The sequence below is a fragment of the Camelus bactrianus genome, chromosome 14 (genome assembly GCF_048773025.1).
Source record: "Camelus bactrianus isolate YW-2024 breed Bactrian camel chromosome 14, ASM4877302v1, whole genome shotgun sequence".
Classification (NCBI taxonomy): domain Eukaryota; kingdom Metazoa; phylum Chordata; class Mammalia; order Artiodactyla; family Camelidae; genus Camelus; species Camelus bactrianus.
Window position 1 is genome coordinate 2,423,934 of NC_133552.1, and position 16,078 is coordinate 2,440,011.

At 53.2% G+C, this 16,078-nt stretch overlaps 1 protein-coding gene across 2 annotated transcripts in view; it reads right to left on the reverse strand.

Moving 5' to 3' along the window:
- The window catches only part of MIPEP (mitochondrial intermediate peptidase), an 83,631-nt gene that overhangs the window by 44,516 nt on the left and 23,037 nt on the right, over nt 1-16,078 (reverse strand). For both annotated transcript variants that reach the window (XR_012511604.1, XM_074377929.1), the window contains 5 exons: nt 14,327-14,379; nt 9,678-9,831; nt 8,093-8,170; nt 6,531-6,735; nt 5,272-5,381 (listed from right to left, as the gene is read on the reverse strand). Coding sequence is in view for 1 of the 2 variants with exons in the window: in XM_074377929.1 (XP_074234030.1) it covers nt 5,272-5,381; nt 6,531-6,735; nt 8,093-8,170; nt 9,678-9,831; nt 14,327-14,379 (600 nt within the window). In the remaining variant the exon portion in view is untranslated. The remainder of the gene's footprint in view (nt 1-5,271; nt 5,382-6,530; nt 6,736-8,092; nt 8,171-9,677; nt 9,832-14,326; nt 14,380-16,078) is intronic.

Below are 16,078 nucleotides of genomic sequence, written 5' to 3' on the forward strand. Positions count from 1 at the left end.
CATGTCCATCACCCTAGTGGAAGCCTTACATCTCGACTTTGGCTAGATCACAAAAATTAGTTATGTACCAAAGGTCTAATCTAATTAAAAGGCTGGCTTAACAGAAGTGCATGAAACCCCAAGCCCAACAATGAGGAAACACACGATGAACTCAAGCCCCAGACCACTTCCAAAAGCTGATGACACGCTAGGCAGGAGAACAGCACCAAAGGCAGCAGGTCGGCAGCGGCTGGAGTAGACAGCTAGACGGCTACACAGCAGCGACAGATGACAGACGGCTCCTCCGCAAGGGCTTAGAAGTGCTGCGCGGCGCCTCTGAACAGCGCCCTGGTCGGAGGGGAAGTGACGACGGAGATCAGAACGTTAGACACGTGTCACAACAGCACTGCGGCCTGCGGTTAAAGCACTGCTCACACCGTGTACGGTCTGCAGCGCTGAAGTGTAAGCCCGTATGGCAGCGAAGACAAACTTAATTAGCTCTAAGCGTCCACCTGAGAAACGGGGGGACGGGGGGTACAGCTCAGCGGTACAGTGTGTGCTTAGCATGCACGAGGTCCTGGGTTCAATCCTCAGGACCACCACAGAAGAAAGAATGAATGGGAAAAAAAGAAAAAAGCTGAAGGACAAAACACAAAAGAAAGAGCACAATCAGAAAAACAGAAACGAATGACCTGAAACAAACAAAACACTGAGGACAGCAGAGCTGGCACCAGTCCTGTGTCAGTGCTGCTGAGCCCAACACTTGCCTTCCACCAAGGTCGCCAGAGGGAGGAACGGAAAGGACGCGAGCACAGATGTGGCAGGCCTTGAAGGGGGAAAGAATGCCACAGATAACTTTATGCCAGTGAACTTGAAAACCTGGATTAAATGGATTAATTTCTAGAAAATTACAAGTGAGCAAAACCTCAGAAGACAAAAAGGCCAGAGACCCCCGTGATACTGAGGAAGCCAGTCCTTTAAAACTCTTCTCACGGAGAACATGACGGACCCAGGATGGTTTTATAAGTTAATTCTGACAGTTTCAAGAGACAGATAATTACAATCTCATACAAGTGCTCGTAAAGGACAGAAGGAGCTCCCCAAAACCCACCTCGTGAAACGGAACACACTTACTGCCAACACCATCAGGGGTGAGAGGACCCGGAGAACCCAAGCGAATCTCTCATCAACACAGATGTGAAAACCACCCCCAGCACGCAGTGGTCACTGAAGCCAGCGCCGTATGAAACAGATACCATAGAGTTAAGACCCAAATCCTTCACGCCGGAACCCGAGGTGCCCGACGTCAGCGGCAGCATTCACAGCTCCGCCAGAGGGAAGTGACAGCCACCCAGCCACCTCCAGAGGTGCAGACGTGGTCTGAGAAGACGCAGGAACTCAATGATCAAAAAAATAAAAAAACAACTTAGCAAACTAGAGCAGGAAGGAACTGCCTCTTCCTGACGCCTCCGCCAGAACTGCACCACAGACACGTCTCTGCAGCCTGAACCGTTAGAGACGTTTCCCTTAAGAATCAGGATAAAGGCAAGTAACAACCACGTTCCAGCTTCCGTTCGACACCAGCACTGTGCTGCCGGTTCCCGGAACCGCCCGGGAGAACGGGATGAATAAAAGACCTGTGAGTGGGAAAGGAAAACCCGGCATTATCTGCAGCAGAAGCAACCTGTAAGCAGGTTGTTAGAATTAGTAAGAAAAGTCCGCCAAGGTTGCTAAAAATAAGGTATTAATATCCAAAAAAAGGATTAACTGCACATTTAAACACCAGCACAAACAAGAAGAAAACATAGTTTTTTAAAAACACACATTTATAAAACTATCAGAAAGGGAGGGCACCCAGTACTGAAGCTCATACGAGTCAAGCAGGACCCTCTGGGAGACTTTAAGACTTCCTGAAAGAACTCACAAGCGGAGAGACGCGTCGTCCTCGTGGTTGGAAGACTCCACATTCAGAGATGTCGGTTCTCTCTCCCCAGACTGACCTACAGATTTAACGTAATCCCCACCAAACTCTCATCACAGGTTTTCAAGAAAAGAGAAAAGCTGATTCTCTAAGATGCACAGGAAAGAAGACAAAGGCCCGAGAGGTGAGAAGAAATTTCCCAAGAGCCAGTCCAGACGAGCCCCATCAGATGCCAAGACCCAGAACAAGATGGCAGCGAGGAAGGCGGCTGGGCCCTGGCATCAGGACAGACAGACGACCGCAGGACGGAGAGAGGGGCCCCGCGAGCAGGCGACCACACACGCGTAGCCACCGGGCACACGTCCCTCCAGGATTCGTCAGTTACCGCACCCTGGGGAAATTCCACCTGCGGGAGACAGGGCAGACCTGCAGGAATGCCAGGGAGGATGAGATGCGTTCATCTTCAGACACTGACCTGAGGCCTGTGACAAGATCAGTAATCCAGGGCAGGGACAAAAAGCTCCCGCCCCCACAGGAATCAGGGTCTACAGGTATGAGAGAAAGAGGGGGAAGGTCCAGGACTGCACGTAATCCAAACGTCCGGGACGTCTCCCCACGGTACACGCAGGACGGGGCTCAGGGAGCGGCTTCAGCCTGCGTATCGGGGTGCTCGGCACTCTCACCTTCGGAGCAGGGGCCAAGAGCATCTTATTTCCTTGAAGCCAAAACCTCAACTGTTAAAAAAAAAAAAAGCTCCAGTGATTTTCTCTTTCAGCAGACGACTTACACTAAGGCCAGCAGAGCGCTGACAAGATCCCAGTTTCAGGATTATTAACGTATGAAAAAGAGCCGCACCATCTACTAAAATTAACCCAACGTGATTCAAAGATCTAAACATAAGACATAAAACTATAAAACTCTCAGGAAAAAACTTAGGGGAAAAGCTTCACAACGTTGGATTTAGTGATGATTTAGATGTGAAACCAAAAGCAAAAGCCAACAGAGTAAAAAGCAGGTGAACGGGACTGCACTGAAATTCACTGACACTTCTCCAAAGATAACACGGACACTCAACAAGCAGGGCTTCAGTGTCACTGGTCACCACACAGCGCGGATCGGAACCACGACAATATGCTGCTTCCCGTCCGTCGGGGCGGCGGCTCCAGCCTCCATAACCCAGACAAGAGAGACTCTGACCCGCGCTGCAGCGTGGATGGACCTTAGAAACACCGTGCGGGGGGAGCAAGCCAGTCACTCATGATTCCACTGACACGAGGTCCCCAGAGCCGTCAGATCCGCAGGGACAGAGGAGGGGAGAGAGGAGGGGAGCAGCGTTTCACGGGGACAGTTTCAGTTCTGCAGGGTGAAAAGCATTCTGGGGGTGGAGGGTGGTGATGGGTGTCACTGAACACAGTGACTGTAACTGGAAACCATCACTGAAACACGGTTAGGTTGGTCTGTTTCAGGCTAGCTGTGTTTTACCAAGACTGAAAGGAACTGCCTATTAAAACATTTAAAGGACGACAAAGTCCACGCTTCCAGAAGTGAGCCTGCTGGGGCCACTGACAGAAGCCTCGTGCTCACTGGGAGCAGCTGGGCAGGGGCTGGGCTGAAGGCCAGAACCACATGCACGAGAAGACCGACCATGGCCCGTCGCTCAGACACCACAGGTCCCGGGACGCAGCCTGGGGCGGTGCGAGGCCAGGGGCTCCCGCAGACGGCCAATTCACGTCAAGTTCATTACGTCTAAGACCTGGGTTTTTTCACACGGGCTGCCACCAAGTCCGCGCTTCCCTATGCTTGCGCTGTTGATTGGAAGATAAATTGACAAGCTACAACATCAAAGCTGTAAAGACGCTTCTGAATCCCAAGTGAGCACCTGCGGCACCGGTGACAGCCGTGCACCTGGACTCTGACAGGCACACCTGTAACCTCTGGCACCTTTGCCACGAGCAGCCCCTGGCCGGTGCGCTCCAGCTCAGACGAGATGCTTTCGTGTTAATGCCACCGCGATGCTATCCTTACTCTGAGAACTCGCTGGAATGCGCCACGGGATGGAGAAAAGTTCCTTTCCTGAGGGGCAGCAGGCCGTCCTGCTGCTCCTCTCCCGGGCTTACGTGTTATTTACTTACAGACTCAGATTCTAGGGAATTAACTCCTGTCCTTAGGCTAGTGCTGCCCTCAAAATGAAAACATCAAGCCACTTGGTGCTTAACTGGCGACAAGAAGAGGCAGGCCCTCTGGGACGCGCGAGGCATCTCCTCTCGTGCCTCCGGCGCTCTCCAAGCTCTGCGGAGGCACAGGGTTATTTCAGACTCTCTGGAGGCTGTGTCTGCAATCCCCTCAGCCCTGCGGACGTGCCTTCGGAGCCTGAGACCTGAATTAATTCACAGCAGCATGCTGATTCTTTCCTGCTTCTCATCTCCTTTCCTGTGAAGTATGGCTTTGGGCTCAGTATTTTTCCTTGAAGCCACCTTGCTCAAAGATCACTCTTCTTACTGAAGAACGTCAGTAGTAACACAGGATCGTCCTCTTGGGGAACTTCACGTCACCCCCGAGCAGTGCTTCCGGCCCGTCTCTGCTCTGATTGTTCTGAGCAGATAACAAGGTGGCGAGTCTCAGCCCAAGACCCGCCCATGGGCCGAGTCTCTGTAATTCACGTAATTCCCAGAGCAATTCCTGGCGGGTCGATGAACAGACAGCTGACTGGACCACATGTGTTTCAGCTCTGTCATCTTAATCACTGAAGTAGATTATGATGGAGACTAATTCAGATTAGTTATCCAGAAACCCACCGATTACAGCTGACAATAACAATGAGATAAAAGTCAAGTCCAAAAAATAGAAACGGTCAATTCACATCATGCATCTGGAGATACAATCAGAAAGTCACAAATTAATGTGATTTGGGCTCTTATTTTTCTGACTCCATTCATCCTTTCCTTTAATCTCTTTCAGTGTCCTTTCTAAAAGCTGAGCCCCAGGACGAACGTAACTGCACACGACACTCAGGAAGGCGCTGTCCCCGGGGAAGCACTACCTGATGTGATGCTCCATAATCAAATTCTGCAAGAAGGAAGGGAACGCGCTTCCCAGGCAGGGGATGCGGGGACAGGGGCGCACAGGGAACCTGCTGTAGGGCCTGCCCGCTCCCGTGCGGACCACGCCCGGAACCGCCCGGCCCACGTTAAAGGGCAGCTGTCTGCTGTCCACCCTCGACGAGAGCCATGCCCAAAGCAAGCGGGCGGGAGGCCACCAGGAGGAGGATTCTGTACCGAGAAAGTGCGGAAGGCAGGCCGAGATCAGCGTCCCCGGCGAGTCACAGGGGCCACCCACACCTCAGGGGATGGTGAATGAAGTCAGCCCCCTACCTGCCCCGTCTGATAGTGTCGGGCAAACTGGTGAACCACTCGGTAGTCGTTTGCAAAGTACTCCATCAGAATAGAAGGAACCTCAGCAAAGTCCGTGGGGCACCTGGTCCCTAAGATGGGGAAGGAGAAACAAATTGGCATGCATTACATCAACGTATTTATTTTACTTTTTATGAAATCTTTTAATTTTTATTTGTACTTCTGATGAACTATGATAATCTTTTAATTTATTAAATCAATATTTTACTTCTATAAAATTATTGCACATATTTGCAGAAAAATTTAAAATAATCTCATACATTTTCCCATGTATTAGAAGTAAAACAAAATATTTGCACAGCTGAATAAAACACCTTGTAAAGCAATGGCTCACACGCTCTACAAACAAACCCGTCTTCGGCGCTGCTGGGCTATATGTGAAGCACAGTCACAACATTCTTACAGTCAGCAGAGCACCTGAATTTAACTCACTGAATTCCCTCGCCAAGTGCTGTTCTTCTTCATTTGTTTTCAAAGTATATTATTTGATCTATTAATTCCTTCTGGTAACAAGGTCAGGCCTCAGCACACAAAGCAACATTTTAAACTCAAAATTATTTAAAGCAACAAATCCTGTAAGAACCTTTTGTTGACACTATGATTCTGTCCAGCCCATCTACAGTCTTTTCAAGTATCTTCTCCTCCCCTAAAACTGTGTGTGTGTGAAGTTAGTTAATAAACACGGCTCTCCTGGGTGGTCTCAAGCTGACCCGTGTGACAAGAAGCTTAAGACTCGGAGGCGACAGCGAGGGGGGACATCTTTGATGTCACCCGCACGGCCACACGTCAGCCTGAGACACCCCGGCTTTCTGCGGGGGTGGGGGTGAGGACACAGCACGGAGCGCCCCTCAGCACGCCCTCACGTCTCCTGGCTGGCTCTGGACAGAGGCAGCATCCGCTCACTTCCTCACTCGCTGACTCTGCTGGGGAGACGCACTGACTCATACGCACGGCCACCGACTTGAAGTCCACGTAAAACACAACACAACGGGAAGTGGCACAAACTCAAAGACTGGGAGCGGAGACCCTCCTGGGTGAGAACTGCTATCAACGGCGGGAAAAACGCAGGAGGGTCGGGTCAGCCTCACAGCTGGGAGGACAAGGCAGACCATCTGCCACCCACGACTGCAGACACCCAGATAAAAGGCTTTTTTCCGAGTTAGAAAGAAATGTATGTTTTCAAGTGACTGTGCAGCGAAAGCCCCCTCTCCCCGGCTCACCAGTGACGTGCTGGTAACGTGTCCGGCCCAGCATAGAGTGCATGGCGTGGCCCATCTCGTGGAAAAGATTCTCCATCATCCCCGGGGTGAGCAGCGTCGGTAAGTTCCTCGAGGGGCAGGGGAGGTTCAGCATGAGCACGACGACCGGGAGCTGATAGTCCCCGTCGGCCTTCAGCCTGCCGCCGCGGATGGTGAAGTGGCAGTCCTGCGGGGCCAGGGAGCGGGTGGGTGAGCCAAGGGCCGGGCGCCCTGGAGGGAGAAGAGCCTTGCACACGTTTCACCTGAACTCCATACTTCTGCTCACTTAGTTAGGGACACTTTCCCCCCAGCACTTTTTATTTTGCTAAAATGTTCATCTTCTTAAAACACCATTCTCTGAGGCTGTGCTGATGAGTTCAGTTACCCACTCCAAAGCCATGCACTGAGCTGAGGCCACAGCAGATGCTGGAGACGCTCACAGCAAGGGGGACGGGACACTCGTGTTTACCGGGCCCCTCCTGTGTCAGGACGACACCTTCCACATCCACGGGCTTTGTCACTTGGACAGGACGAGCTCCAAACTGCCACAGAGCAAGGCCCTGGGAGGAGCCTTCCCGGCGCGCACGCACTCACCGCTTACTCTCCACAGAAACCTGGGAGGCAGCTGTTTCGTCTTTCAGACGAGAAAACCAGCTGCGTCTTGGAAATACCAGGTCCTGTGTCCAAAGACGCAGGGCTCGGCCACCGCATCCCAAACGGGGACTCGGGCCGAGGCCTGCGGAGCTGGGCCTCCAACAAGAAGGCACATGGGACTCGGCAGCGGCGACCCAGGCTCTGGCCCCGCCTTCCGCCCACACTGGCCACGCTGTCCTGGAGCCTGGTCCCCTTGCCAGCCTCGCCTCCACTTTGTCAAATACCAGAGCCACTGCCCAGATTCATAAGCCTACATCTGTTAAAACTGCTTTGGAAGTTGGGAATCACTATTTAAATATAAGGTACCCTTATTTCTACTGTATCTGACAACCTGAATTCTTGATCATTCTAATCAAACTGCCCGGAAGTGCTAAAGCTCGAGAACATGAACCTCACGTATGCCACCCAAGGAGTGAACCGCCCAGAGGCTGAGTCTGCAGTTCTGAGCCAGGTCCACTGTCAAGGATGGATGGTGGCCGAGAGCTGGAGCTCTGGTCAGAACATGTGGGTTCAAATCTTGGGACTCCTAACTGTGTGACTCCAGGCAAGTAACATCCCTTCTCTGGCTTCGGTTTTCCGGTAACAGTAGTGCCCAGCTCAGAGGGGGGAGGTGAGCACTGGAAGGTGTGGTGTGGGAAGGGCTCAGAGCACCGGCCGGCACACGGAGGGCTGGGAAGTGTCAGTTGCTGTCACTGTCACGGTCACCACAACCCAGACACAGATTCACGTAGTTACTTTCACAACTTTCATCATCTTCAGATTCTACACCCTAGTTTCAAGTTTATCTATTCAGCAACCTTTTACATACCAGGCACTACAACAGTGAGATGTAAAGTCCGCACAAATGAACCAACCATTCTAGAAAGACTAGCGTGTAAATGAAGCATCACCTGGTGGGGCTTGTCTGCTCGCTGGAAAAAGTCACAGTAGATGTACCCCAACAGTCCTTCAGATTCGTGAACCACAGCCTGGAAGAGAGAATTTAATTTAGTGGTGAATGAGGCCATCAGAACTGGAAGAGTGCAATGCACTCCTCACATGAGAGTCTGCATCTAAGACACCCACAGCCCCGAGTGCAGACATCTCACCACTTCCTACGCCCACATCACCTCGGGGTGGCATCCACCCCGACGTCCACCCACCTTGTTCCATCTCTTGGTGCCTCTGACGGATTTTGTCCGGAGAGGAGACCCTGCCCGTCAAGCCCTCCATCCTGACGGCCAGCCCGCGACAATGCAGCTCAGCCTGGCACGCAGCGCCCGGGGACTGGGGCTGGGTGCTGGCTGGATGATTAGCAGCCAAATTGTCCCCCCCATTCAATCTCAGAACATCAGGACACACGGGCATACTAGCCACAACCCTGGAAGGCAGAACCACAACACACAGCATCTGCCCCGCTAAACTCAGTGACAGCACCATTCACACCCACCCCACCACCCAGCCGACGAGAGAGGTGTGGCTCACAGGAGGGCTGGTCTTCAACTCTGCACAACTTGCGGAGAACTGAGAACTCCCTGCGCGCGTGTTCATTAACCCCACAAACATCCATGAGGCATCGCCGTGGTGTCAGGAACTGTTCCCGGCACGCAGGAGATGGCAGTGAACAAAACCAGCAAATGGTGACCGAGGGGCTCCCCTGAGCTGGAGGACGTACGTCTTCATCACTCGCATCTTGTCCCTGCCCTCGCCTGTCACCAGCTTCCATTTGCAGACCACCTCTGCATTCAGTCCACCTCCACAGCTTGTGAGGACACAGCCCACAGGAGAGATGAACGCACTTTCATCTGTCCTTCCAACGCCACCTCCGCCCACTCTACGGCCACAGAACAGCCAGGGGACATGAGCCATCCCCGCTCCTTCACACAGAGAAGTGGCACAGTGTGCTCAGCACAGGGCAAGGGGAACAGAGAGCTACAGCCTGCAGGTCCTCAGATCCTCAAAGCCTCCTTGGGAAAAGCTAAAAACCCTGCACCTCAAATGAAGGGCGCCCTGACTTGGGGGGGGTGCTCCAGGCTGGGGTAATCGTCAGGAATACACACCAGAGCACAGGGCACCAACTAGCATCCGATACAAGCGTGGGCTCCGACAGGCGGGAAGGGGCTAGGAGGAGAGGAAAGGGGGACCAGGGACCCTGGGATAACCAGCAGGGACCCGTGCGTGGCAGTAGCATGGCCAGCAATGACAAAGGTCTCCTGAACCAGAGTCTCTCAACAGTCCAAGCTTCAGCCTCGGATCAGGTTTCTAAAACAGTTTTCCTCAGAGAACGAGCCCTGCTGTTAAATGCTTACAGTCACTTCAGGCACTGACTGATGTTGGAGGAGAGCGTTTCTGTCGCAGGGTCCTAATCAGACGGAGCGATCCAGACTTCTCAACAGGCAGCAGTGAGGCGACGCTCCACTGGGGCAGAGCAAACCTGCGCGGAGCTGCCGGGGACCAGGGACCGCGCCCAGGATGTGGCGCCCCCGGGATGCTTACCAGCTTGCGGACATCCTCGCACCACACCTCTCCCCTCACTGGCTGCTCCGCGTGGAGTGAAATCCCCAGCAGCCTGTGAAACAGGACACTCAGGCCGTCCATGCACGCTCCGAGGGAGAAAAACGGGCAGTACAAACTCGGCTCGATGTTGTACCTGGGCAGGAAGAGACGGCGACCACATTCTGTTTACTTCAGCTTCTTACGCGGATTCTATCCCCTTCTCACTTAAAATTTAGGAGCCAGAAAGGACTGAAAACACAAGGTACATGTCTATGCATCTGTCCCAACTCCATCATCCCGAATCCATCCCACATCTCCATCCCTTCCAGCTTGTTCACTCTCAACACCACACCACACACACAGTTACATACAAAATCTGACCCGCTTGAGCTGACGGTAAAACTCTACTCCATAAAATGTGTTATACTCTATATTTATATATACACACATACCTCAAAGTTAACCTAGTTCAACAGAATTACCACATAGCCCAGCAATTCCATTTCCGGGCACATACCCAGAAGAACTGAAAGCAGGGTCTCAAAGAAATATCTATATGCCCATGTTCACAGCGTTGCAACAGCTAAAACATGGACGTAACCCAAGTGTCCATCTGCCTCGGACTGGGTAAGTAAAATGTGGTGCGTACATATACACTATGGGCATCATTTCAGCCTTAAAGAGGAAGGAAATCCTGACACCTACTACCGCACGGATGAGCCCTGAGGACGTTATGCTCTGTGAAGTCAGTCAGTCTCAGAAAGAAACACAGTCTGATCCCACTTAAATGAGGTACTCAGAGTAGGGAGAGTCATAGAAACAAGAAGTAAAAGGTGAGGCGAGGAGCTCACAGGCAGGGTGCCCGCCGCCAGTGCCGCACCAGGGTGGGCGGATGTGGGAAACGCGACGCCGAGGCAAGACCTGCAAGGAGAGGTGGGTGATGCGCCCGGGGCACGGGAGCTGCCGAGACGGACACCCCGACGTGAGGGGTACTGAGGACCAAAGCACGTGACCGAGCGTGACCGGCAGGTGGCCGGGAACCTGGGGAGAGCGGTCTGACCGACCATCAGGGCCGAACGCACGCCAGCTCCGGAGGCCACGGAGCCGTGTGCAGGCCAGACCGCTGGGGCAGGTGCGGCAGGAACCCCGAGGGCGCCGCTCCCCCAGGGTCACGGGGGGCTGCTCACCTGTGTTCCAAGACAAGGCACATCCAGCACCTCTGCAGGCAGAGGGGAGGAGGTTAGAAAGGAGGAGACGGATGACACACAATAGTCAGAAAAGCTGATGAAGCGACACCTGTGACAGGGTGAGGGGACACTGCCTTACGTTTGCAAAGCACTGTCACTTCAAGAACCTCCTGCATCCTTACGTCGCTCTGTGAGACAGGCCGAGCCAGAATGTTCCACCTGAGGCAACCAAGCTGCCCTGAAGCAGGAGGCGCGAGGGCCAGGAACCTGGCGCTCCTGGTCCCAGCAGGTAACTGGGACCAGACAAGTCTGAGACCACGGGGAGCGACGGGTCGAGACGGGTATGAGAGGATGCCAACGAACCGCGGTGAACTTTACTAGGTAGCAAGGGACTGGGGGCACTTAAAGAGCACACAGAACCGAGATGACAAGGGTCTAGGGCTCACTTTAAAGCACTGCAGTGATGAGGAGGGAGACAAAAAGGAGAAGGGACAAATGAGGCAAACATGGCCAACGTGCGACCACCGAATCTGGGAGGGGAGTATGTGGGGTTCATATTAGTCTCCCTGTTTCTGTTTATTTTGGGATTTTCGTTATAAAAGTTAATTCTTAGAAACCTAAAGCAACAAGCTCACACACACACACTAACCAAGAAGCGGCACAATCTCACACATTAAACCGCAGCGCTATCTTGAAACACCACCATCCCTCTGTGGGAGTCCAAGGTTTTACAAAGCGTCTAAAACACAAACACTCCAACTTCATTACGCGAGTGGCCCTGACCTCTTGAGACGCCCCAAGCGAGGAAGACGCACTGCGGAGCCCACGCCCCCAAGACACCTCCCTGTAAACAGCTCCGAGGAAACAAGACTCACTGAAACTCACTACTGGCAGAAAGGAATCAAGTCCTCGAGCATAAAAATAAAGTCAACCATCGAGGGACACATTAAACAGCTTCAGAGTGACCACCCCAGGGCAGGGGCGGGAGGGAGGCTGCGAGCCCCATTCAGAGACTCAAACACTTTTAAATGCGGTTTTGATTTTTTTCCAACCATGTGACTGTATTAACCACTGAAAAATAAAGTAACTACATATATGCTTTTCATAATGTAAAGAATTACCTCTACCCTTCCCTGAAGAATGTGAGACTTGAAAAGGAAAGAGAACGAAGGCACGTTTGCTCCGAGGCTCCCCATCGTCGCCGTGCCCCGCTTCCCAGGACGACCTCACAGTTTCTGCACATTAACCTCTTACCTTACTTGTACCAGGTTCTTTCTTCTCCTCAGCTGAATATCTGAGAAACTGAAACTAAATCTGAAGTATTTCACATAAAAGCAAAGACAACCCCTGGGTGACCTGAAGAAAAGCTCACGTCAAGGACAGGCCCTCAAACTCCGTGTTTTGTGTCAAACCACACACTCGCGTCTTCACTTGCAAGTAGAGGAGACCAGCGTGGATTCAGAAACCTTCACGTGGCTGCGTCCTAATCTCCCCCCCAAACTACCACATTTTCCCTCTGCTTTCTCATCCATTACCTGCGCCTCTCAGCCCACTCTTGTCGATCAAGATTATTGAAACCTCAGCCCCAAATTCCATCAATTTGCCTTTTAAGCTACTTAAAACAGATGTTTCAAACCCCTGATTCTTACAACCCCACTTGAAGCACTTCTGCATCCCTTTTCCTGTTTTTTTTTTTTTTACGGAGTCAACAGCCAAATACATGAACTAAAGGCCCTGTGGATGTCAGGTGGGCGACACTGTGTTCCTGGGACAGTGGTGACTTCTTACTCTAAAGACCATTCGGACTGCTGGAAACCTCTCAGCAAAGGGGCATTTTGTTGTGTGGGTGTGTGTGCGCGCACGTGTGTGCAGGCAGGGGAGAGGTACTTAGGTTTATATGGTATTTACTTCAGTGGAGGTACACTGGGGATTGAACCCAGGACCTCACGCTTTATCTCAAGGCGGGAGTGACCCCGTGACCTGGAGGCCAAAGGCACCGCACATGAGCTGGCCTATTGGCCACGTGCAGGTCCCCCTCGCCTGCACACGGCCACGCCGCGGGGAAGCACAGACAGGGCCCCAGCCCAGCACTGCCTCCTCGCCCAAAGCTGAGAGCACTCTGCTACGGATGTAATACAGTCACTGCCCTTCAGATGAGTGTCTTCCCAGGCAGCACTGAACCTCCTTCAAAGACCTGAGACAGCACTTCCAAAGCAGCGCCTGGAGGGGCCGTTCTCTAGAAGGGCTACAGTTGGCCAGCTCCGTGCCCTCCTGTTAACTTAGTACTGAGGCCACCAGCACGGAGGGAGGGGAGCGCAGGGGCAAAGCACGTGCCCAGCCCGCCCGAGGTCCAGGTCTGTCCCCAGCACCTCCGTTAAAATAAATAAATAAATATGGAGACAATGACGCCCTACTGGAAATTTTGTGGTGACAACTAAAAAATGAATAAATAAATAAATAAACCTAACCACCTCTTCCCCAAAACAAAAACAAACACACAAACAAAAAACCCAAAGAAACCATTAAAACAAATGAAATCTAATTTTAGTGAGGTGCCTCCCACCCCTGCTTGATGCCCGGGTAGAAGGCACAGAACAAAAGCGCTTCGCGGTATAACACCAATCGAGGAAACGCCTCATCGTGACGCGCGCCAACACGCTTCAGTAGAGAAAGCAGCACGGGGCTTTCCTCCTCCGCTGCCTGAGTTAATCCTGCCCTTCCTACCCGGCACAGCTGAAACAGGACCCATCAGGACAAAGTGGTGCTGAGTGAGTCACGGCAAAGATTCTGAGATTTCAAAACAGTCCTATTGCGCACGTAAAGCTGCCCGGGACATAAACAGTTTTAAACGTGCCACTCTGAACAGGCCTCCACGTTCCGTGGGCTCACATGCAAATGTGAGAAGGACAGAAACAGGGTGAACGCGGGGAGAGCAGCGCAGCTCCTCGCCTGCGCAACCTAACGAGGCAGACACAAGCCGGGGGGGGACTGCGAAACCAAGTCCTCTGGACCCTCATCTCACGTGTCTCCTTCCAGGCGCGCCTGCGACGAGCGCCGCGCCGAGTCCGCCTCTGCTGCTGGCAGTGGTTCGGCAAACGTGCGCTGAGCCCCCCAGCCCCTCGGGCCAGAAACTGGCCACCACCGGTTCCAGCCAAGTCCCAGCCCCACGTGCTCAGATGAGGAGGACCTGGACACCACACACAGGAAGGGGCGGGGTCCAAGATTTCAGGGAGACATGAGCCCAAACCACAGAAGGACAGGACCCCCAGAACAAGGCTGACCCGGCCCGTGAGCACAGCCTCCTGCCCGGACCAAGTGACCCGCGGGCAGGTGCCGGCCACACCCACACGGGGCTGAGCAGGCGGACACGGGCTTGTGACGTGGGCGCCCGAACGAGGAGAGAGAGGCTCAAGAGACACTCGTTTCCTCCTCCTCTCAGGCGAGCAGCTCTCAGAAACGTACCTCTCTGCGCGGATCACACCACTGTAGTAGGGGGGGTCCCACGGCATTAACTCCTGCAATGGAGAAAGTCAGCATTAGGAAAGCTGCTGCCTAGTTTACACGTCTTCTCAGTCATCTAGCTGGCTTACAAAAAGCGAGACCTGTTACTGTATCAGAAAAGTTCTATAAAAACTTAGGACGTGGCAGGAAACAGGTGCCTTTCTTTCGACTTCCCTGTGATCAGTGAGCGGAGAAGTATAAACAAGGCATAGTCCCAGAACCTGGGGAAAAGGTGGGCAAGAGTCAACCTGAATGTAAGCTAGTGCAAGTCCGCGCTAACAGACCACATCAGCCACACTGAAGTTTCTCCCAAAATGCATTCTCCCAAAATGCAAGCCACGCATCAGCCCATCAGACGTGCTGCAGGGAAGGTCAGGGAACCAAGGGAAGATTAGGGCTCTTTCTAAATCTAAGCAGGAAGCTTAGGGTGGATCCCCAAGTAAAAGCAACAATTTAGCATGTAACTAAGGCAGAATTAACTCTAATCTTGGCAAAGAAAATATGTCATAAAGAAGTCTCGTAACACTCATTTTCGACACCTGGGACAGACAGTGACAGGGAAGATGTCTGAACACCTGCAGGGCTCACCCCCTGCAGGCTGTCCAGGTGACAGAGTGCAGGTGAGGCAGACAGCCTGGGACCAGGCTTCCAGTCCCTCAGCTGTAATGATGGGGACATGCTGTTTTGGCTCCAATGCTTCCCCGTTTCCCTCCTCCCCACAGCCACCCGGGAGCCCCCGGCCCACTCCTCCATCACACCCAGGCCCTTCTCCCTGCCTGGAGGGCTCTTCCCGAGCCGTTGCCTGGCGAGCTCCCTCCTTTTTCCATGTCTGCTCAAGGGCCACCTTCCTGGAGAGGTCTTCACTGCCCAGGCCACAGAAAACAGCAGCCTTCATCCACTTCTCCCAGCAGCACCTCACCCACAGCCCCACCCCCACAGGACCAGCACACAGTGATTTTTCTCCTGTTTACGATCTCTTTTCTTCCCCTAGAACGTAAGCTTCACGAGGGCAGGGGTTTGTTGGCACTTTTCCTACTATTTCCAGGCACCCAGAAATCTGCCCAGTACACAGAACACCCTCAAGACTTACTTGGCGAACGAATCAAAAGCATCTCCCAGACAGGGCTGCCTAACACATCTGCACTGCCGAACAGAACGCCCAGTGCTGAGAACAGCTTACGGTCGCTGCCCTTGAAAATCTCAGCTGAGGCATCATCCCCTCCAACGACAAGGCGCTCTTCCTCGCGCGCTGGGACCATGCTTTCCTCACAGAACGTGACCCACGGGAGACGTGGAGGTTTACTTTCTCCCCCTGAGCGCCCGGAGGGCAGGCCTGGCCCCCGGACCACACCCCTGCGTGCTCACTTCCCGGCACACACGTGACCGCCTACTCTCTGCTACGGCCCAACACGGTGCGGGCTCTGATGAAGCAGGGACAGGACATGACCCGGCCCCAGGAGCTGACGAGGGTCCAGCCGACTGGAGAGCCACGCGTCACATCTAGGACACTCTGCCGTGTGACAGAGCCCAAAAGAAGGCCCACATCTTGTGGGGAGAGCAGGAAGTGCCTGCAGGAGACAAAGCCGGTGCTGAGGCTGGAAGACCGGGAGCCCATGACCCAGGTGCACAGCGTCTGCTGGCCCAGAAATAGCCGGTACAGTTAAAAACAAAAGCAGGGAAAGCAAAGCGCAAGGCAAGTGACGAGAGCACACG